Genomic DNA, 24,179 nt, shown 5'->3' on the forward strand with positions numbered 1-24,179 from the left:
CAGCACCAAAGGGCAGCCAGGTCAGGCCCTGGATGAGGGCCCCTCCTTAGAGTGTTGGGGTAGCACTCCCCTTCCATGATCCTTGGCCGGGTCGACTCCTGACCCTGCCGCAGATTGCAGAGACAGAGCTCCCAGCCCCCCTACAGACCGTGCGGGCCCATGGCGCCCGCCCGCTCCACCTACCTCTCTTCCTTTTCTGTGAATGCCCTGTGCACTGTGCACACAGCTGCCATCAACCAAGATGACAGCAGAGGCTTCACTAAGGGACTGATGCCCCTACCGCCATCTTAATTGATGGCAGGCATGTGCATGCATGCAGTGAGCACACATGCATGCCATCAACGAAGATGGCAGTGGGAGTATCAGCCCCTTAGAGAAGCCTCTGCTGCCATCTTCGTTGATGGCAGCGACCTGCGTGCCCAGTGTGCAGGGCATTCACAGAAAGAGAGAAGAGGTAGGTGGAATGGTCCCACCTGGTTTGTAGGGGGGCTGGAAGCAGGGGGCCTGGGGCAGGCTGGCACCCAAGGGCCCAGTCATGCCTGGCATCAGCCCTCTTAGGAGGGTGTACTTTCTTTGCTCCCCCTGTGAATGCAAAATCATAAACCTTAAGTGAACTAGAAAAAAAAAGTGCAACTTTTGAGGTGTCTTAACCTTATGAGTTCTTTTCTGTTTTTTCCCCTTCTTAAAAGTTAAAAAAAGAAAGTTGACACCACTCAAGAAGTGCAAGGCCCTCTCTACAGCTTCCCACTGGACATACTTTCCAGAATGCCTTGGGAGCAATGGAATTCCAGGAAGTGTGACCAGTGGGAAGTGGCATGAGGCTCTTGCATAGCTTTTTGCAGTCCATACTTCCTGACATGCCCAGTAAAGGACCCCTCCCCAAGAAAGCAAAATAAAATAGGCACCTTCTCTTGCAGGTGGAGAATACTTTTTAGGAAGCTGGAACGGGGAATTTAGCCCATCCTTCATACAGGGCAAGAGTGGTGTGACGCCCTCCCCTGGTTCTCCCTGTCAGGTTCCCACCTGCTTGTGGCTACTGCCTTTCACTAGGCACCACCAGGGATACCACCAGTCCGGACCGTCCTTTATATGGTTTCTCACTCCGCTCTAGCACAGATCTCACTAGATCCCCCTGCTAGGCAGCACCACCAGTCACGTCCTATAACCAATATTCCCAGAGACTTTGCCTGAGTCTCTCTCTAGCTGGTTACTTTTGTGACTGCGTGCTTATGCTGTTCCCAACCCCCTTGTATCTTTATAGATAACGCATACAACTCTGGGTTGCTCTGGATACTTGAATTGTTATTATTCCTCCCTTCACCGCCGCCACCATTAGATACTGTTTCTGTTCAGCCTTGGTAATTACCTTGCCCTCCCTTCTGGTATGTATATCCCCCAGCCAAGGATCAGGCCTTTGGTAAACCAAATAAGTATTTATTAAATATCAGAAATAACAAGATTAGTTTTAGAACGTTTCACAAGCGTATGGTTTCATCTATTCCTGTTTTGTACTTGACTTATTATTAATCAGAACTCCAACTCCCTTTCTCCACACTCCTGACCTCTACCCTCAAACACCTCTTTCTCCACACTCCCAACATCCACCCAGATTCAACTGTCATTCTTCCATTTATACTCCCAGCCATTCAAACGCTCAGCCAATCATCCAGCATTCTACTGCTCATGTACTCCCCCCTCCTCTTTAACTCCACTTACCATATGTCTTTATATAAACAGCACTTACCATATTTACACTATAAGCAGGAACATCACAAGTGGCTCTCCAGATGTTGCTGAACTCCAGCTCCCATCAGCCCCAGCAAGCATGGCCAATGGCCAGGGATGATGGGAGTTGTAGTTCAGCAACATCTGGAGGGCCAAATGTTGCCCACACCTGGTTTAAGGCATCGAAGCCTAGAAGTAGCTCTCTAAATTTAGTCCAGAAGCAAACCAGCAGACGGTGCATATGGCATAATGCCCAGTGGGCCCATTAATACTCTCACTCCAGTATTCCTGAATATTATTCAAAGGTAGCCCCACACAAGGCTCATCACAGTAGTGTGAGCTGTATGCTACCCAGAGTCATGGTAAATTTATTTATTTATTACATCCATTTCTTTTCCACCCTTCATTTTATCCTCGCAACAATGCGCTTCTAGCCTGAATGGAGATTTTGAATCCTGGTCTTCCAGCTCCAAGTTCAGCCTTCTAGCCACTACACCATGCTGCCTTGTGCTCATGTTCCAGTTCCACTGTCAGACTAGCTAGCAATGCTAGTTGCTGGGAATCGCAGGTGGGGAGAGTGCTGTTGCGCTCTGATCCTGCTTGTGGGCATCTGGTTGGCCACTGTGAGAACAGGATGCTGGAGGAGCTTTTGGCCTGATCTAGCCTACTCTTCTTATGTTCTTAACTGCAGAAAAGTTAAAGGAAAAGTGGATTTTTAAATAATAATAATAAAAAAACTCTTGGGTAACGGTGTCATTGTATAGGTGCAATTCCTTGCTTTCCTGCATGTTGGGATTCCACTGCTGAGATATTTAATTTTACAAATGGCCTTTTGGCTTCACTTTAATAAAGCTGAATTACCAAAGAGGAATCGGACCCCAGGAGAGGAGGGAGGAAGCACAAAAAATGACCAAAGCTGCAGTTTTGTACTGCTCAATAAAGCTTAGCAAACGAAAGATGATTTCCCCCGCCCAAAATTACACTGCCCATAAGAGAAACTTTTGTTAGCCATAATAATGTCATTCGATTTAATCTTTGAAATTTCTGAATATACTGTAGACGTCATTCAACAAAGATAACCCTTTTAGACTTCTTTTTCTTATTCTTCCCACATTTTTTTTAAAAAAAATCCTCATTTTGTTAACAAAAAACCAAAACGCAACAAATGTTTCCCATCCTTTACAGGTTACAAACACTGTTCAATTGCATCTTCACATTTTCATTCTTCCTTTTCATATCATAGAATAAATATTGAACAGAGCCCTAGAGTCTTCTAGTAAGTAAAGGGGGATGTTCCTCACCCTCAAATCACTTAGGCTGCAGTTAGGAATGGAAAGATCTGCCAATTTTGGTTCTCTCAGTTCCTCGCTTTTCTAATGTTAAATTCAGTTCTCTACATTTCTGCAGCAATCTGCAATTTTTATAAAAAAAAATCCTCACGAAAATTCTCCACCATTTTAGTGCAGATTTCTCCAAATAAACACATTTTTGTAGATAGTTTTGACACATCATGCCTTTTTGCATGTTGTTTTCACTCATATATTCATTTTTATGCACACTTTCCCCTAATATATGCATTTTTATAAATATTGTTTAGTTGGTGAACTGCATCCCAAAATTCTAATAAATGTGAATTTCGAAGGATGGCTTGGTTTGGTTCTCATATTGTTTCAGAATGTGCACATTTGATAGATTCACCTTTGAATGACAACTGAATTGAATTTTTTTCCATCCCTAGTCTGTAATCATACCTTATCTTGGAGGCCAGGTGAAAGACCCTGGGAAACAGGATGATCACTGCTCCACTAGCCGAGAGGAATCTCCACTCGTGGTTTGACAGTCCACTGAGAAGCCTCCCAGTATGTTGGTGGAAAGCTCTGCTGGTGTAGATTTTCTGGCAGCATTTTGTGGGAAAACTAAACATGTTGGGGCTGTGTCAGGGATGGCATGGATCCATTAGGTCCAAAGCCCCCACTTCTCCAAAATGCTACAACAAGAGGCCTACTGATGGTCTAGCAAGAAGTTCAGAGTTTGCCAGCAATTGGTAGCTCTCCTTGATTGCTCAGTGATAGTTAGGAGATGCTGGATGGAAATCTACAAACAGAATCCGTTGCTCTCTGCTTTGACACCTCATTATGATGGAGGAGGTTTTCTCTGGACAGAATGGAGCAGCCTTTCCCAACCAGTGTGCCTCCAGATGTTGTTGGACCACAACTCCCATCAGCCTCAGCCAACATTGCCAATGGTCAGGAAAGATGGGAGTTGTGGTCCAACAACATCTGGAGGCACACTGGTTGGGAAAGGCTGGAATGGAGGCTCAGTGGATGTTGCAATTGATAATATGTGGATGATATCCTCTCAGAAGAAGGTGTTCTTTAAGTTCACTGATCCTTCTCTGGTATTTATCTTCAGTGTTGCAAATAAGTTTGATTCTCAGAGCTAAGCTATAAACAATGTTTGTGTCTATATATACAGAATATGTATACACAATATATATGTGTGTGTATACGATTAACCAAATGAAAACACTTTTGCCCAGATGAATGTTAATTTCACAGTTGCTGCTAGAGATGTAAAGTCAAACAGCTGATGATCTTATATTAAATTTGTCACTGCACTTATAATGTTTTGCAGGCTTACTTTATGATAATGATTTTTCTTTTCTTTTAAAAAAAGGGGTAGAGTGAAACCCTTTGCAAGTTGGCATACCCCCATAAAGTTCAGTGCCAGAGTTTGATTGCCTCCTAGTCATTGTGCAATTATATCTGATCTCTTTGGCTTGTAAGAAATCTTCTGACATTTTAGCTTAAGGAACAGAAAAATCTAAAGAAGGAGCTTAAGGGGAATTCTTGTGGAATGTTAGATTTGAAACAGATAACTTGTGCAGGTAGAGAATTTTGGAATAATCCTGAGGGTGACAAGCCAGATTTTGTCTGAAAACCTTTTCCCAGAAAAGCCTTTTGTAGGAAAGGGTGTCACATTTGGTTAATATAAGGGAATAGTTAGAAGAGAGACAATATCTTAAAATTGCATCTGTTATTCTTATCCAGTGAAGATTGCAATTTGTTTGCTTCCTCAGGTATTTTGTTTTGTCATTAGCTCTGTTCATGGGACATATTTAAGGCACGTGAATGCATATGGAAGGTGATCTTCACACATTCTGTTCAATGATTGCATGGATGGTCTCTCTCTCTCTGGGCTTTCTTGGTGCAACTGTGGACCCAATCATGGTACTGGGGAAAACTCTATAAGTGCACGATTGCATGTATAGTTTAGGGCTGGGCACTGGATCTGGCCAAATCCTGAACTGAATCAGGCTGATTCAGGGGTTTCAGGGTTTGGGTTGAATCAACTCAAGACAGGCCTGGGTTGGGTTGGGCCACCCAGAGCAATCTGGGGCTGCAGTGAATGTGCTGGGGAAGAAGAACCCAGCAGGACTGAACCCAGCTGGTGATCAGAGGATTCAATCCTGCGGGGTGCTTTTTCTCTACAGGAAAGGTGCTTGTGCAGCAGACCCCAGCAGGATCGAACCTTCCTGCTCTCAGTTTTAATAGGATACAGCATCTTCCTCATCTCCCATCCAACCACAGATTTATTTAGGTTTTCTAAAGCCCTAATTAAATATTAGCCCCACCCCCAAATTGATTTGGGGCTGGATCTGAGCCAAGTTTGGTGTTCCCCAGGTTGAGCTGAGTCAGGGTCCCAGATTGGGGAGGAGGCTGTGCACAGACCTAATACAGATACACTGAACTGAATGCTCGTAGTCCCTCTTCCCTCCATGCATGTTCACTTGCTCCATGCATGTTGTGTGAATGTGCTATACATTGTACAACACACTCCAAGGTGCTGGAAGGTAGATGGATGAAAGGCCATCTTTTAAATGCCAATATACAGTATATAAGCAGGGCAGAGCTTGGAAGGTTACTTTTAAAAAGGAATCAATTACAATTACTGTTACATGGCCCTGAAAAGGAATAAATTATCATTACCATTAACACTTGTTCTGAAAGGAATTGATTACTTTACCGTTACTCAAAAGTAACCACTACAATTATAGTTAAGTTACTTTAAAAAAAAAACTCTGAAAATGAGAGTGCTTACAAGGTCTGGCCTTGGCGGCTGCACAGCTAATTGACCTAAGACAACACTAAAATTAAACACACACACAGAGGGGAGTAAACAATCTTTTTATCCACAAGATAGCAGTGGTGGTCTCTCCGCTGGCAAGGGGGGTGGGGAGGGACGCAGAGGGCACCACTCCGACCTTTGGATGTCACACCAAGCCCTACCAGCTAACATCCAAATTCCTTTCCCTCCACTGCGCAAATTACCCAGGACAGTGTAGTTGCCTGACATGTAGTCCTCAGTTGTAGCGGCTCCTTTGTTGTTGCCGCCTCCCCCTGAACTTCTCATATGGAATTGTAGTGAAGCTCTGTGTCTTGTTCCTTCCTGTCCTTCGTGTTGCTGCTGCCTCTCTCCTGCCATTCTATATGCCGGCAGTGTCCCCAGGCATCCTTCCTGTCACCCTGCTTCTAGGCCAGCTGCTTTTTCATCCAGCCAAGACAGGCCTAACATGGACAAGAGGTTGGAGCTCACTCTCTTCTTGGTGATCACTCGTGACCGAGTAAGATTGTCTTCCAAAACATAGTCTTTAACGATGGATGCGTCTGAATCTGTATCCACCGCCCATGTACCAGACCATGACTAGGGGCTTCTGGATTTCACAGTCCTGCCCCCGTCGCCATTTGCCAATCGCCATGGGACTTTTGTTGTGGAAGACGCCTGTGCGTGAATTTGTTTTATGAGGGGAGATTGGTGCACCACGATCAACACACAATCTTGACAGAAAAAGGCTTTGATCTAATGGCATGGGTACCATGACGATTGGAAGTCCTTTATCTGCTGCAGCCTTCATCCGCCTTCACGGCCGTTGTAACATACACATTGTTATCCTCATCCTGTTCTGCCTTTGAGGACTTTCTTGGATCGTTCTTTGTCTGGTTCCTCTCCCTTGACCTTACCGCCATGGGTGACCCTGCTGGAAGTACATGACTCCCGACGGCATCGCTCATAGGGTTCATTGGAACACACAAGCCCACTCACCACTACAAGGTGACGATCCAGCGAGGGGGGAGCTCACTACCGCTACCTCTGAATAGTTCATTTAAACCAGAGCTTGGAAAAGTTACTTTTTTGAACTACAACTCCCATCAGCCCCATGGGCCACTGGATTGGGCTGATGGGAGTTGTAGTTCAAAAAAGTAATTTTTCCAAGCTCTGATTTAAACACTCCAGAATCCCCTCGAGATTTGTTGAGGATTGATTGGAATGGGAGGACAAATGCCCATCCCTATCCTCTTCAAATGATATGCCTATAGATGGGCATCCAGGGATCTTGAAGGCAAAGCAGGTGCGCTCAGTGGGCAGGACAGGAAGGCGTACCTTTGCCCTTCTGCCCACCGCATGTAGAGAATCTGTACTATCTAAACCAAACCAATGCAATGTAACAGATTCGATTTCAAATCCCAACCCACACAAGTGATGATTCTGCTTGTGTGACCTTTGGCTAGACACCATCTCTCAGCCCAGCTTACCTTGCAGGGTTGTCTTTGAGGGTCAAACCACCCCAAGCTCTTTGTAGGGAAAAGCAGGATAAAAATGCAATCAGTAAAGACTAAATAATTATGCAAGTCTGACTGCATCTTTCCTAAACACAGCATGAAGGCAAACAAACCCAACTGGAGATATATTTTAAGCGAATACATAATAGATGAAATTAAGTGTGTGCAACATTTACTGTCTCTCCCAGACTCCTGCTGAGGCCAGAGTGGCTACATCACAGGCATGTCTTTCAGACTGAGATGAAAGCATTACTGCACCTGAACTCTCCTGACCAGTTATTATGTTAACGCACATGAACATTAAAGATAATTTTACATACAGTTCGCTTGTAATTGAAAGTAGTTGTTGGCTTTATCTTTTTTTTCCCCAGCCCCACTTAACTGAAAATAATTTGAAGTGGCATTTTTGTTTTCTTTCAGTTTGGCTTTCTTTCAAAATTTCAGGGCAGATCAAGAAGGTTTGCTTACAAGTGAGCAAACAAATCAAACCAAACAAATTGCAAAGATTTCTGTCTGTTGCTCAGGCCTGATTTTGTATTTGTGTGCATGGGTAGGAAGCTGGGCCAAAGGATGGGGGGAGAGAAATGTAGCAAAGACAAATATACAAAACCAATGAGAATATTTTGACACGAATGCCAACGATGTGCATATCAAGGATGACACTGTCACTTAGAGAGCACAATCTGGCAAGCGCAACCATCTCATGACTTCCATTCATTTCAGTGGCATTAGTGTGAGACATTCTCTGATGAAATGAAAGGAAGAGATGTAGCTCATTTTTACAGTGATGCATACAGAGCCTGGAAGTGCATCAATATCTCATTGATTGATCCAACCAGGCTTGCAGGCACTTGATGTGAACATTTGCAAAAGGCTTCAAGGGGCTTGAATTAAGCACAGGGGTCCACCACACATCCCTTCCCCAGCCTCAAAGCTCAAGAACTTATCTGGCAAAGGGGAAAGGGGTGAAAACGATGGCAGGAGCTCCTGGGACTCTGGGGAAGCACCTTTTTTTACTGGCGGAACTGTTGGCTTCATTCCACATCCACACCTTCTGTTTATTCCACCGTTATTCCACTTTAAACAGTCATGGCTTCTGTGATGTTCCTATATTAATGTATATATGGTAAGTGTTGTTGTTTTAGAAGATACATGGTAAGTGGAGTGAAAGAGGGGGAGTGAATGGGCAGTAGAATGCGAGATGATTGGCTGAGTGTTTAAAATGGCTGAATGTATAAAAGGAAGAGTGAGAGTGGAATCTGGGGGGGGAGAAGAGAAAGAGTGGATTGCTTGGTGGGGTTTGAGAGAGTTGTTTGCCAGGAGAGAGTGAAGAAGGAGGGAGGTGGAGTTCAGATTAGTATTGAGTAAAACCATATGCTTATGTGCCTTAAGAAGAAATCTTGTTAATCTTGTTAGCTTTGTTATCTTTAATAAATACTTAATTTGGTTTACCAAAGGCCTGATCCTTGGCTGGGGTTTCACAGACCAGAAGGGAGGGTAAGGTAATGACCAAGGCTGAAGGGGAACTGTAACAAATGGTGGCAGCGGTGAAGAGAATAACAATACCAGTATTCAGAGTCTCTGGGAATACTAGTATTGGGACGTTACTGGTGGTTGCCTAGCAGGGGGATCTGTTGAGATCTGTGCTAGAGCGGGGAGAGAAACCATAAGAGAGAGCGGTCCGGACTGGTGGAGTCCCTGGTGGTGCCTAGTGACAGGCAGTAGCCACGTGCAGGTAGGAACCTGACAGGGAGAGCCAGGGAAAGACGCCTCACAGCTTCTCTCAAAGAATCCTGGGAAATGTAGTCTGTGAAGGGTTCTGAGAGTTGTTAAGAGACTTCTATTTTTCTCACAGAGCTAATATTCTCCGATTGGTTTAACAATCAATCCTCCTTTCTTGACTGTTTAAAGTGGTATGATACTGCTTTAAATGCATAGTGCAGATGCAACACTGGTCTTTCTAATCTAGTATTACCTACTCTGATAGGGACTCAAGTGGACGTCTTTTCATCACCTAGTACCTGATTCTTTTCTTTCTTTAACTAGAAAGATGCCAGGGATTGAGTTTAGGACCTTATGCATGCAAAACTGGCGCTCTACTATTGAGCTGTATCCCTTCCTCTAAGGTGGAACTGAATGCAAGCCAGGTCCACAACGCATAGAGATGGCCACCGATGTGGGTGGCTTTAAAGGGGGATTAAGCAAATTCACAGTGGATAAATCTTTAAACGGCTACGAGCCACACTTTTTATGTTCAACCTCCATTGCTGGAGGCAGTGTGCCTCTGAATACCTCTTGCTGAGGAACACAGGTAGGAAGAACACACTGATGTCCTGCTTGTAGACTTTCCATAGGCACCCAGTTGGCCCCTGTGAGAACAGGATGCTAGACTAGATAGGCCATTGGCCTTATCCAGCAGGCTCCTCTTGTGTTGTAGTTCTAGTTTGAAATAGGGGGCCATGCTATAAAGTTGCTGAAGCTTTTTGGTGTACGCCATTCACAGAATTGGCTCTGTGCCCCCATGCCAATGGTTGAGATTTCCAACATGTCATACACCGTTGGAAAGGGGGAGGTGCGTTGCATTATTCTTGTTGCTGTAGCACCCGACCTGGTCCCTGGTGTGAAGCTGCATTTTAAACCGAAACGAACAATCAGAATGTACCCAGACAAAATGTTTGTTGAATGTGTCAGGAGCTCTGGTGGATCCCAGCCATTATAATTCAGCACTGCAGTGTCTTTTGTGGTTCTTTACAATCCTAACGGATTTTCTAAGAAAACAAAGCTGACATGGGAGCTCATGTCTATGGCTGTGGAGCTGCCAAATACTTTAATTACCCATTGTTTTGCTGGTTCTGCAGGTAACTTTTGAAGGAGTCAGTTGACAGAAAAGTTTCTCTCTTTATCTCATCAGTATGTGTGGTCAGTCGGAATCTGTTGGCAGTCATTTGTTAGGCAACTTGTCTGTGGCCAGTAACCAAAGACAAACATAGCCTTGTCCCACATAGTCTGAAGTTACACATAAAAAACAACCCACTTGGGGTCAAGTTATTTGAAAGATCTGTGCCCCTCCCATATGCTGTGTTGAAATTTACCTTCCAGTTTTTCAAACATTTTCTTCTCCGGAGAAGGAGGCTTCCATTGTTCTACTTCATTCTCAGGGCACTTTAGAATTTGTGGGATGTGAGGGTCTGAGAGCTTACCTTATAATTGCTGGGGGTGGTGTGCATGTGTGCATGCCTTTTTGTCCGGTAAACACTTCTCCAGCCTCCCTGGCTGTCAGTAATCTGATATATCTCCATGAGTTGTTACTTTATGATGTCTTCCCCTGGACTTTAGCTGAAGGGCAGACATCCTGGGTGGCTGCAGGATACAGATTACTGGGGAAATGATTTGTAGAATGAAAGAAAGAATACTCCCAAACACCCCTCAGACACTCCACAAGTAAGTTGTGCACATCAAAGACCCTGCCTGTGAGAGTTTCATCAAAATCTTTTCACCCCTGTGATAATTTTTGAATGCAATTTCTTTTCACATTAATCGATGGAGAATAGTTTAAAAAAGTTAAATGGGGGAGGAGGTTGGGAAGGGTCCTAGTTTAGTGGTAGAGCATCCGCTTTGCATCCAAAAGGTCCCAGGTTCAGTTCTCAGCATCTTCAGGGCAGGGCTGGGAGAGATCCCTGTGTGAAACCCTGGAGTTTGACTCAGTAGAAGGCAGCTTCCTAGGTTCAGCGTAGCACTAATATGTTCAGAGTCCCACAGGTCATCTTTGGAGGGCCTTTTCCAGGTGTCCCTGCCCAATGAGATGCAACACATGACTACCAGACAAAGGGCCTTCTCAGGTAGCAACACCCTGGTAATGTGCCAAGGAAGCCCACAAAGAGCACTGCAGTAATCCAGTCTTGAAGTCACCAATGACTGCACGACTCAAAACTGAGCTCAAAGTGGTGCACAACTATTCTTATATTGAAGTAAGAGCTCAGTCTTTAATGCAAGCTATCATGTGACAAATGTAAAGCCCTATTTTTCAAATTAAATAAATCTTAGGTGGGAAGAACTAGTGCTCCTGGCAGCTGTTCAATAAACACAGCCTTGGTGATTGTAACACTGCTCACTATGTGTAATATTGCAAGACAACATGGTGACCATCACTGGACAAGACAACATGGCAGTCACTTGTCACAATGGGACACCAAGTAGTGGTAGGGAAAGACAAGGCAAAAGGAAAGTGCCCCTGCATGACTATTTTAATAGTGGCGTGTTACTTATTTAGTGTGCCTATATCTGCCTTTTGCCCACCAGGTATTTGACATGGAGGTCCTGAGTGGTCTCCTATCCAGTAACTGATCAGATCCAGGCCTGCTTAGCATCAGCAAAGGGGCTGCATCATTTGCCTTCCTTTATCTTTTCCATAGATGGCAGGGAAAAACTCTTGATATACACAGGATTCTCCAGTTATGTATGTAAAATTATGTTTGGTCTAGAGAAAGTAGATAGGGAGTCTTTTTCGCCCTCTCTTATAATTCTAAAGCTGGAAATCATCCAGTGAAGCTGAAGGGTGAGAGACTGAGGACAAACAAAAGGAAGCACATAGCAAACAACTTGGAGGAGATTCAGACTCGTGTGGGTAGCAATTCCCAGAATTTTTTATCCTAGTAGTTAGGTTCTTGTTGGCTGCTCCATAGTGGTTGATGCAGCAGAAGGTTACTGAGTCTGGCAAGTTTTGTGTGGTGGGGTAGGGCAAGAATAGGAACTATTTTCAGCCCAAGGTCTGTACTCTCTTTGGGGTGTTCTGAGGGCCACATGCCAGTGGTGGGTGGGGCCAGAGGCAGGACCAGCACCAGACTGTAAAAGGCTCTTGGACACCAGACTGCAGTGGAACTTTGGCAGCAGTGGCACAGCATGCTAGCATGCTAATGCAGGAACATGGGAAGTGGTGCGGCTGGGCCTATTTTAAGCCCATGCTGGTGGAGGGAGGGGTGTTGCCCGGGAGAGTGGCTCCCGCTCCAGAATCCATGCCAGCATTGTGTTACAAGGTGCATGGTCCATGACCCCATGCTAGCATGGATCATGGAGCAGGACCTACATCTACCCATCCCCAGCAGCAGGGGCCCCTCCCAGCCACAGAGGCCCCTGACCAGTGCCCAACCTGGCCGCCCTCAGGTACCAGGCCTGGCCAGAGATAGAAGTGGGCAAAACAACAAATGTAAATTTTGCCTTTCTGCACTAGGCTAGGTTTTACACACACTGGCAGACCCCTTTCTAACTTCCATCCAGACAAGTGGGGAGATCATCAGACATCAAGGACAACTTCCTCTTTCAACAAGCCTTTTAAGTAGAGACCTTATCTGCATCTGTGCTGGAATTGCTTTTTAATATGTTTTTAAAGCTTTTTCTAAAAAAGATGTTTTTAAAGATGTTTTGTTTTAATATGCTTTTAAGGGTGTTTTGTTGTGATATATTTTAAAGTCTGTTTTTATGGTGTTTTAGAGTGCTTTTGTTTGCTGCCCTGGGCTCCTGCTGGGAGGAAGGGCAGGATATAAATCTAATAAATAAATAAGGGTGCATTCTAGTCAAGCAAAAACACTCTGGATGTGAAGCAGGGCCAGTGAAGGGTGTAAACTGTGAAGAATTCTGAGGGCCAGACAGAGAGGTGTGGAGGGCCACATTCAGCCCCTATGCCTCAGGTCCCCCAATGAGTTAGCATGAATGTGTTGATTAACTCAGTCGATACATAGCTAACATGGGGAGAATGTCATTGGCATGCCATTCATAGACTGGTGTGTGCTGGCACTGTTTTTATGAATGCTTGGGGAGTGGCTATTGAAATTGGTAATTTCTCTGTTGCTTGTATTGCTGTTTTCTTCTGGACATTGCTGCATAGATGAACTTGGGAATTTATTACTACAAGGTGTAAGGATGGCCGCCATCTTGGATGGCTTTACAAGGGATTTTGACAAATTCATGGAGGGTAAAACTACCTGTGGCTACTACTGGTGGTTGTATACTATCTCTGCAATCAGAGGCAGCATGCCAGCTGATGGGAACCACAGGTGGGAGAGGACTCCTGTGCCCTTGTCCTGTTTTTGTGGGTTTCCCATAGTCATCTAGTTAGCCATTATGAGTACAGAGTGCTGGATCACATTGGTTTGATCAAGCAGGACTCTCCTTGTGTTTTTATTCATTCAATATAGCTGGTTTTCTCTTTGACACATGCAATTACTCCTTTACTGATGAAAGTTGGAACTGAAAGAATCAAAGTAAATTTAATGAGCTGTTACCGTATGAAAGTGAGGGGTTTTTTTTCATCCCAGAAAGTACCGAATAACCTTTAAGAAATTCTTGTAAACCATCGTGAAAAACAGTATGAATCAGCCATGGCTAGTGTGACCTTATTTTTCAACACAGCTGAGACAAAGTGGATTTCTAAGGATATTAAACACTGTTTATCTTTTCCCCCCCTGCTGTTGTTACAGGATTGCACAGTGTATGAAACAGAAAATAAAATTCTTCATGTGGTAAGTACACTTTTTGAAATTTTTAATAGTTATACTTTCCACTGGACTATCCCATAGGAAGCAACTGTAGGTTGTAATCTTGTACACTGGATGATACAGTTGGAAGGGACCTCAAAGGCGATCTAGTCCAACTCCCAAACTTTATTTAAAATAAAATTTAAAAAATAACATTTCAACCCAGAAGTATTCAAGGTAAGTTACAAAATTTTACTGTGCAATCTTCTACTCAGAAGTAAGTCCCACTATGCACAGTGGGGTTTACTCCCAATAAAGTGTGTATCAGACTGCAGCCTTGAACAATCCAAGTAGAATAACCAGACGATTAAAATATCAAATGAAACAGAATATAAACCAGAGTGAGGAACCTGTGACCTTCTAAGGAGGACTCCAACTCCCAACAACCCCAGCTGCATGGCTAGTGGCCAGGAATGATGGGAGCTGTAGTCCAACAACATCTGGAGGGCTACAGGTTCCCCATCCGTCTCCAAAGGATTAACCAAACAAAACTTTTTAAAATAAGGTGAAGGACACATTTGAAATTTTCAGTGGAATGGTGATTTTGGTATTCATAGTATGCAATTCAATATATGCTTATTCAGAAATAAGCCCCATTGAGATCAGTGAGACTTACCATGTGGTAAGTGAGTATAGAATTGCAACCTGAATTATATTGGTGTTATTCTTGAAGTGGAACTGATCGATATGGTAGAGGGTATTGTTGCAGTGTATGACATTTAATTAATTGGTGGTAATATTTTTGCTGCTATTTTTTTTAAAAAAAATCTGTTTCTCTTGTTAAACTTTAGTATGAATTATAAGTGGATTACTTATAATGTGAGATGTTTTGATTGGACTTTTAACATTAGCATGGCTCTTTAATGACTTGTGATTTGGAGAATTATCTTGAAATGCTGTATGTTTTCTTACATAAATCTTTCTGATTTTCTTGCGAGCTGCTCTAGGCATGGTTTACCATGGAACCTTAGAGGTTGGTCCATTAGTGTGAATGGGGCACCACCCCACCAACTTCACTCTATCCTCAACCAGCTCCCACCTGCCTACCTTCTTACTTCCAACTAGTCCAGGGGGTGGCACTGCCTGTCAGCTCCCTCCCAGAGCTTGGAAAAGTTACTTTTTCGAACTACAACTCCCATCAGCCCAATCCAGTGGCCATGCTGGCTGGGGCTGATGGGAGTTGTAGTTCAAAAAAGTAACTTTTCCAAGCTCTGCGAGTCCCTCCTCCACCTTAGTTTCAGTGTTGCCTTTCTAGAAGTCATCAGGGAAGAACATGGGGACAAAACTTGAATGAATTTTCACTTCTCATTGGCTGTAGCTCTACCTGTCATTGTCTCTGGCTGCGTCTCCTCTTGGCCTCCCTGCTTTCCACCCAGCCAGTTCCAATAGGCACCAGCTACCACTGCCATGGAAAAGTGGTATATAATCCTTCCTCCCTTTACTTCCTTAATTTCCAAAGTTTGTAGAGAGCATGGTGCATGTACAGGACGGGCCTTTGGCCTGATCCAGCAGGCTCTTCTTATGCTCTAGTTGTCCAACACTGCTGGCTTTGTTTTGTTGGCTGATTTCCTTAAGGTGAGCCTTACTTGTGACAGCCTGGTAACTAGGACAGTGGCTGTTCACAAGCTTGGCAAAGATGAGGGGTCTCCAACTGCATTCATTTATCAGAGCTTGTAAAAGTTACTTTTTTGAACTACAACTCCCATCAGCCCAATCCAGTGGCCATGTTGGCTGGGGCTGATGGGAGTTGTAGTTTAAAAAAGTAACTTTTCCAAGCTCTGTTCCTTTTCTTTTTCCCATATAAGTGAATGGCTACCATTTGGTTTGAAAGTTGGGACATTGTTGTCCCAGCAACCCCAGTAACTGGGTTTGAGCCACGGCAGCTCCAAACATGAAGCCACAATTGAGAGGAGCTCTGGATTGTGTCTGTGTGTATGGTGTCCCTTTAATATATGTTCCCCCTTTCACTCTCTGAGTGTCTTAATGATGAGCATTACTACCTTAGTATTTAATAAAAAGGTAATCACACTGAGTACAATGATTTGCAAAAACGATACTTTTTAAAAAAAACATTATTTCCCTGGACAAAACGTAGTGTTTTTCTTGTGCATTTGGAATACGAGGAGGTTCTTTGTGATCTTTTGAATCTCCTTTAAAATGAGCAAACTGCTGCTTTGAACATATTTTTAGGGACACCTTTTTAATGTTCGTTTCTTTTAGTAAGGCTGTTTATCATGCATAATTAACCTTACACGCTGTCCATATTTCTGCTAAGCTGCCCTGTCTATAGTAAATGTCACTTTATTAAAAACTCTGGATAGGATATAAATCAATATTGGCTGACAAGTGGCTCCAAATGAGATATTCTAACCTTTTTACTATTAATAGAATGAGAAAAAAAGCATTGATGCATTATGTTAATTATTATAGGCTTGCGTGCCAGTAATTCACAGTAGGATTGCATTTCATTATAGATTGTGCTAACAGTAGTTTTTAGCAATTTGTCATGCCTAGAATTTCATCAGTTAATTTCAACCAGAGTGTAGATTTTTTCTAGAAATGGGCCTGGGACAATGGGCTTCTTTATAAATCATTGCTCACTTGTTCCCCCTCCCTTCTATCTCCACACCACATTTACTCTAATACAGACCCCTTCCAATCTTTACCTGTTTAACTGATTCTAACAAACCATGAAAAGTGAAATATCTATCGCAACACACACACACACTCAAGGGTGAACTAACCATTTGCTGGGTGGATGGGTCTTGTTGTTGTTGTTGTTGTTAATATACTGCTTAATTGCCAAGGTGGCTTCTAAGCAATTTACAAGTGTTAAACCAATTACAAAAAGCACACATAAATAAAGTACCCAATAAAACAATTTAAATAAAACATTAAAATAAGCATCCTTAAAATAAACAAAACAAGCCCATTAAAATATTACAATTAAAACGATCAAAACAGCAATTACAACAGGACCCCCCCCCCCAATGAGTGGGGCTTTCTCTGAAATGTTTAAGAGTGGGTGGGGGGTTGTCACTTGCCTTCCTTACTAATGAGATGGCCAATGTTCCCTCCTCCCCCCGGACTTTTTAACTGTAAAAAGCCTTGTGATTTTCACAGTGGCACAAAGAGCTCTCTGCAGCTCGAAGGAAGATCCACACCTGGAGTGCCTTAGGAGTGCACAGGAACATAGGAAGCTGCTTCATACTGAATCAAACTGTTGGTCTATCTAGCTCAGTGTTGTCTACACAGACTGGCAGCAGCTCTCCAGGGTTTCAAGCAGGGACTATTTCCCAGCCCTATCTGGGGTTGCCGGGGATTGAACCTGGGACCTTCTGCAAGCAAGGCAGATGCTCTACCACTGAGCTACGACCCTTCCGTTGAATAGGCAGACTGACAGCAGACTCTTTCCTTTCCAGAACAGCAGTAAAATCAGTGGAGGCTGGTCCATGAGGGCAAGTGGGGCATTGCTCCACAAAGCTTAGCCTGCCTCCAGCTCCCACCTGCCTACCTCCTTACTTACAACCAGTCTAAGAGGTGGCACTGTTTGCCATCTTCCTCTGGCTTCTTAGTCTCAGCGCTGCCCCTTGTAGAACTCAGCAGCTACAGCCCTTCCCCAATGTGATGTCTGGTCACATCGCAGGAAGTGTGACCAGAGAGAAGCAGCTGAAGGTTCTCTGCACAGCTTCCCACTGGGTGCACTTCCTGATGAGACCACGTTAAGCAAGCAACAAGCATCTTCTGAAAATGTTGGAGAAATCCCCCCTCCTGGCTAACAGCCGCAGATAGCCAGCCCCATTTATGCAGGGGGAGAATATATTCAGGACCCTGGGAGGGGAATTTTGGCCCAGTCTTAGAACTAATCAGCAAGCTATAAATTTAATAGAATATGGCCTTAGCCTAATGGAGGCCTCCATTGCAGTTAAATTAGCTGATGTTCCTCAGTGATGAGTGACCCATATTGTATTTTTCAAGCACCGCAGGGGAGCAAAATTCAATTACTTCTGAATTCTGAGGATTTGAATTGGGAGGATGTACTTCCACGTTTGGAAACTCCAGGCCAATTCTGAGCCAAGGCCAAACCTCTCCAAAATGTGGGTTCATTTCAAAATTACCTTGGCCCGGGCTCTGCCCCCTGCACAAGCCCTCCCAACTCACACAACTATGCTCTTTTTCATTGGAGGCTGGTCCATTAGGATAAATGGGGCATGGGCCCCTTGATTCCTCCAAGGCCACTTGCCTGCCTTACTACTTAAGGCCAGGGGGTGCCGCTGCCTGTCAGCTTCCTCCTCCTCAGTCTCTCGAAATCATGCCCATTAGCCCCACACCTTATCTTCCCATTGGGAACTCCCTGGTGCAGCCAGCAGGGGTCTCTCTCAGTGATGATCAGTGCTGAGAGTGAGTCCCTTTGAAGTCATTGCCTGATGTCATAGTGATGTCAGGTGATTGACAACAGCTGCTCACTTGTCAGTTTTGGCCCATGTGGGGTGAGAGAGGTAAGGTCCAGTTCCCCATCTCTGCCCTATGGAAATCAAGGTAGAGTCCAAGAATAAGAGTCCTCCTTTGAACACTGAAGTGACTGGTTTCTATAGCACTCTCCCAAAATTTCAAAACAGACCTGAAGACACCTGGGGCTGGCCTAGGAAAGGATGGATTTGTCAATTTTTCCTTTTTTCACAACTTTAACTTCAGTTTGCCCCCTTTCTGCATTAGTTTGTGATTTTTTAGAAAAAAAGATCTGCATGAAAATCCACCTGCATTTTCATCTGCATTTCTTTTAATATAAACCTTTTTGTACACATTTTTGCTCAACATACACATTTTTGGCAAGCAATTTTCCTTGCAATTTTTGAATTTCCTCGAATTTAATGTAACGTTGGTATGCTATTTTCACCAATGTAGACATTTTTTTGTGTGAGTGTGTGTGCACATTTTGTTTTTTTTGGTTGGAGAGCTGCATTGCGAAATTCAGAGAAGTGTGGATTTTGAAGGAGAGCTGTGTTTTGATTCATGTGTTGGTTCAGGAAGTAAGTGTGAAATCGGTAAAACCAAGTTCCGCCATTCCTCAGTTGGCCACTACTGGAAACAGGATGCAGATCTTAGATCTGATCCATCAGGGCTGCTTTTATTTTCTGAGAGATAAACCTGCCAAAACTACTTTGTGAGCCCAGCATCAGCACAACACTGTTGGGGTTTTTGTTAGCAACCATCACTCTGCTGTGTGAATGTCTCTCTTTTTCCTGTTGCCTTGACGGCTCCTTGTCTAAATGAGTCTGCAGCTGCTAGAAAGATGTGTAAATTAGTATGCTAATGACACACCACTTGTTATCGCTCACACTTCTGACCCTGCCAGGGCAGCAGAACAAACGACCCAGTGTTTAGATAAGCTTGATGCTAGGGCAGGTGCCAGCTGACTCAAACTCCACTTGGAGGACGCTGGAAAAAGTATTGTTGATAGGACAGTAGAAGCAACTGAGAAGAACATGTAGAAACAATGTCTGTACCTGGTAGAGCCAGTCCTACCATTAGGCAGAATGAGGCTGCCGTCTGAGGCAGCTGATCTTGGATGTCATGAAAGGGCAGCAAAAGGTTATTTAAATTACTGTTGTTTTATTCATACTGGCAGGGAGAGGGAGAGACACTGGTGAGCTTTTGTGCCCCAGATGCCAAAATAAGGGACATAGCTCAGTGGTACAGCATCTGTTTTGCACACAGATTGTCCCATGGTCAAGCCCCAGTATCTCCAGGTAAGGCTGGGAGAGACCCCAGACTGAAACCCTGGAGAACTGCTGTCAGTCAGTGTATTATTATGATTATTATTAAATTCATTTATACCCCTCCTTTTGGCCAAAGGCCCTCAAGGCGGCTTACAAAGAAAAATAAACACAAGTATACAAATACATCAGTGAAAGCAATACAATTTACAAAAATTAAACTAAATAACAAATAACATTATTAGTTCCATTCTGGGCTGAGTTTAAAATTTGACACACAGGTATTGTAGCCTCCAAAACTGTTATCTTTCATTCCAAGATCCACAGGAAGCTTACATTTCCTCCACTCATGTAAATGCTGTATATTTGCTTGGTAGATGAGCATCACAGTGCCCCTCAAGTTCTTTTCCAGCATCTTCTGCCTGCTGGGCTCTGACCCAATTGGAACTCAGCCAGGCCCAGTGCTGTAGTCAGTACTGAGCCAGATAGATTAATGAAAATGACTCAGATAAAATCGCTTCCTGTGTCCCTAACTTGGCCAGTGTTGGGTCTTAATTGGGAACTAGGGTAACCATATGTCTTGAAGAAGGGGAAGCAGGCAGGGGCCTTGAAATTGCCCATCAATAGTGAGCACCTGGACAGCAGACTGAGTAGGCCCACAGGACACCTGGGCACAGTCTTTCCCCATGATAGCGAGATGTATTATATTTAAACAGATGGGGGGGGAGAGAATGCATGGAACAGGAGGAGGTACTCATCATTTTGGCATGCTGAACATTGTTACAAATGAGCCTGCATGTTCTTGGTATGGACAACCTTTTTTTTGGGAACATTTCTTTAAAAGGGAGGGAATAGATTATGTTGATAACATTGATAATGTGTGTAGGTCAGTGATAGCTCACCTGTGCCCTCCAGTTGATGTTCAATTCAGTCTCCCATCAGTTCCAGCTGGAATAGCCAATGGCAAAGGATGATGGAAATGGTAGCTCAGCAACACCTGGAGGGCCACAGGTTAGTCACCCCTGGTATAGGTTTTCCTCACACCCATATATTTACTTGCTACAATTACGTCACATGAACAGAGCTTGTTTCATATTATTTTGTATATCAAGTAGGTTCTTGTGCAGATTTTTGGAGAAAGCATGATACTGAATTGCCAACCAGTGAATGATGTTTTAACAGGAGGTCATTTGGTGCTTCTGTTATAATGCTTATGGTGGTTTCTCTCTCTTCCCCCTTTTATGCTCCTCCAGTGTAAAACACTTTCTGGCATCTGTGATCACATCATCTCTCTTTCATCCGATTCTCTGGTGTCTCAGTCGGCTCACCTTGAAGTCGTTCACCTTACCAGCATCATGCCCAGTGAAGGGTTGGTAAGTAAGAGCAATGCAATGAAGATGGCTTTCAGCAGGGCCTGCTGGCATAGACATTTAATGCATGGAATGCTCAGTTCACACTCAAGGGTCTTTGTGGAGAGGGAGACACTGAAACTTGAGGTTCAGTCCCACGCCCTGCCATTTGTTTGTTTGATTGAACCTGGCAAGCCACATGCCAGAGTTCGATAGGGTTGAATGAATCTGACCATTTTGGCTTCTCTCATTTTCCTCGTTTCCTCACTCTTAAGTGCAGTTCTCCACATTTCTGTATCAGTTTGCAAACTTATGTTTGACAGTCAATCAGCATTTTACAGAGCAATCCTAAGTGCACAGGAAACTGACGGAGCTTACACTGTGCTATGTAGAGCCAGTGGAAGTTACCCTGTGCCAAACTCCATTCAGGAATGGGGCTACTGCCAGCCGAGTCAGCCTAGGAGAGCTGCCTAGGAGAACCCTTTATAATAGTATGTGACTTGTGCCACCCTTGTTGCTGGCGTAAGTACTGTCGGGTTGCCAGGTTGTGTGACTGAGCCAAAAGGAGTTTGGAATAGGTGTAAGTCTCTCCTTGCCCTGTCCTGCCCCTGACATACCCCTGGAATGCCCATTTTGGGGGATTTACCCCAGTGTAAGTTCTGCCAGTTTAAGTTCCACCAGCTGAGCCCTGGTTTAAGCCAGCATAGCCTTGGCTCAAATGAAGTTAGGACTTTATGCTGGCATATCCTCACCCGAGCCAGCATGAGGGAGTCACACTGGTATATCCTCAGCTGAGATGTGAGTTACACTGGTGTAGCCCAGGATGAGCCCTGGCTCATCCTGGTTAGCCCAAGCTCCATCTATTCCAAACTCACTCGTCTTGGGTTTGAATTGCATCTTTAGTGTGCATTTCTGCTAACATAAACTGTTTTGTATGGCATTTTGTCTGCTGTACACATTTATGTGGGCAATTTCCCGTAACATAATGCATTTTTGTGTGTTCCTTTTACTACTGTGTGCATTTTCAAGCACATGTTCCCATAAAATATGCATTTTTGTACACCTTATCCAGTTGGAGAACAGCACAGCAAAAATTCAAAAGGGTGTGAAATTTTAAATAAAATATTTGTGTTTTAGTTCACATATTGTTTTGTGAAATGCAAATTAGATTGGTCACCAAATCACATTTCTCCCCTGTCCCTAGAGTCAGGCTTATTTTCTTGAAACCATTGAAATCCAAATGTGATAGGGAAGGACACATAAGTCTGTTTCTAATCAGTGTCAATATGTCATGTGTTCATTCATAAGTCTATAAGGGGAAGAGATTTCCAAGAGAGCTTTCAAGATAGTGATGGCTTGCCTTGCAGCACCATCCTAAACATATCTACTTAGAAGTAAGTCCTATTGAATTCAAATGGGTTCTTCTATGCTGACATTGGGCTTCCCACCAGGACTGCTACCGACTGGAGAATTGGGGGGTTAAGGCAAGGCTCTAGTTGAGGTCAGAGGAGTTTTGGGGGGCCAGATGAGACATCCGGAAGATAAGACATTTCAGGCTGCCCTGGCACACTGCAGGTTCTTCCAGTTTCTCAGTTGTATATATTTAAGAGGTTCTCTGGGAGTACCCCCCCTTCAGGATGTGCACCTTAACATGGTGAGGGGGTTTGAGAGTGTTGAAGAAGCTGAGAGCAATGCCATCAGGAGTCTAGACCAAGAGGCTAGGCTCCTAGCAGGGGCACCCAAGGCGAAATGGTCAAAGCTGAGACACCAAACTAAGATGCATCCAAACTCAGAGGAAGGCAATGGTAAACCACCTTTGAATACCTCTTACCACGAAAATGCTATGAACAGAGAATCCAAAATGCAACACAAGATAGTGCTGGAAGATGAGACCTCCAGGTCAGAAGGCACTCAACGAGCTACTGGGGAAGAACACAGGACAAGTACGAGTAGCGTTGTTTTTTTTAATGGATTGATTCCATAAAGGAAGCCACAGACCTGAACTTACAAGATCTGAACAGGGTGGTTCACGACAGATGCTCTTGGAGGTCACTGATTCATAGGGTCACCGTAAGTTGTAATTGACTTGAAGGCACATAACAACAATAACAACAACAACTGGGAGTACCACAACTCAGAGGAGGTCTCCCCAGGGTCTGGTTCAGATGGGATCATAACAGCAACATCTTGCTGCTTCTGCCCTCTTCTCTGTGAGCTCTCTTCTGCTGCACATTCCTGCAAATTCATAGGCTCTAAAGTGCCTGAAATGTGGACAGTTTATTTCACTGTCATCCAGTGTCAGAAAACGCTGGTGTCAAAATCCTCCCACCACCACCACCTCTGTCTGGCAAGAATCGCTGCAATCAAATCCTTGATATATGAAATTTCCCTGGTGACCTACAGAGATGTCTCTGTTTCAGGATGATATGCTATTCTGGCTTCATTTCACGCAGCATTTTGTCAATACAGGGGGCAATCAACCAAGTGTCGTTCCTATGCAAACTCTGTTTACGTTAATGGGATTTGTATAGGAGTAGTGCTTGGTGGATGGAGCCCATAAATGGCAACGGAATGGATTGCACTGTAGAACCGTTAGATGGTAAAGGACAGACATGAGTTGTTTCAAGGAGATTTTTATAATTTGTACCCCTCCAAGCGCTAGCATCGCTTAAATCAAGGACTATGATTGTACTATGAGGCTTTCCTAGTGAGAGGGATGAGGTAATCTGATCTAATGTGTAAATATGAGCATTTCCAAGGAGAAATGTGGGGAACCAAGTGAAGGACTATTTAATAAATGTCTTATTTGAATCAGGCCCCATCTCATATTCCATCAATGCATGAAGTTAGAATTGTAACTGACAGATGCAGAGCCTTTGCACTGGCGGCCTCAAAGTTGCAGAATTATATTCTCCCTTTGAGTTGCATTTTCTTACTTGCCTTTAGAAAGAGTTGTATGGCATATCTTTTCCAGCTGAGGTTAATGTAGCTTGTTGTCAGGTGACTCCTGTATCTGTGGATGCTGTTCTTTCATTAATATTATTTGTATTATTTTGAGGCTTTATGGTGTTATATTTTTCTAAGCCACCGGGCCCGGATGGCATCCACCCGAGAGTTCTCAAAGAACTCAAATGTGAAATTGCTGATCTGCTAACTAAAATATGTAACTTGTCCCTTGGGTCCTCCTCCGTGCCTGAGGACTGGAAAGTGGCAAATGTAACGCCAATCTTCAAAAAG

At 43.9% G+C, this 24,179-nt stretch overlaps 1 protein-coding gene across 2 annotated transcripts in view; it reads left to right on the top strand.

Moving 5' to 3' along the window:
• The window catches only part of LOC133371393 (connector enhancer of kinase suppressor of ras 2-like), a 463,521-nt gene that overhangs the window by 220,968 nt on the left and 218,374 nt on the right, over positions 1-24,179 (top strand). For both annotated transcript variants that reach the window (XM_061598777.1, XM_061598778.1), the window contains exons 5-6: positions 13,820-13,861; positions 20,847-20,966. In XM_061598777.1, the coding sequence (XP_061454761.1) occupies positions 13,820-13,861; positions 20,847-20,966 (162 nt within the window). The remainder of the gene's footprint in view (positions 1-13,819; positions 13,862-20,846; positions 20,967-24,179) is intronic.

The sequence above is a fragment of the Rhineura floridana genome, chromosome 16 (assembly GCF_030035675.1).
Source record: "Rhineura floridana isolate rRhiFlo1 chromosome 16, rRhiFlo1.hap2, whole genome shotgun sequence".
Lineage (NCBI taxonomy): Eukaryota > Metazoa > Chordata > Lepidosauria > Squamata > Rhineuridae > Rhineura > Rhineura floridana.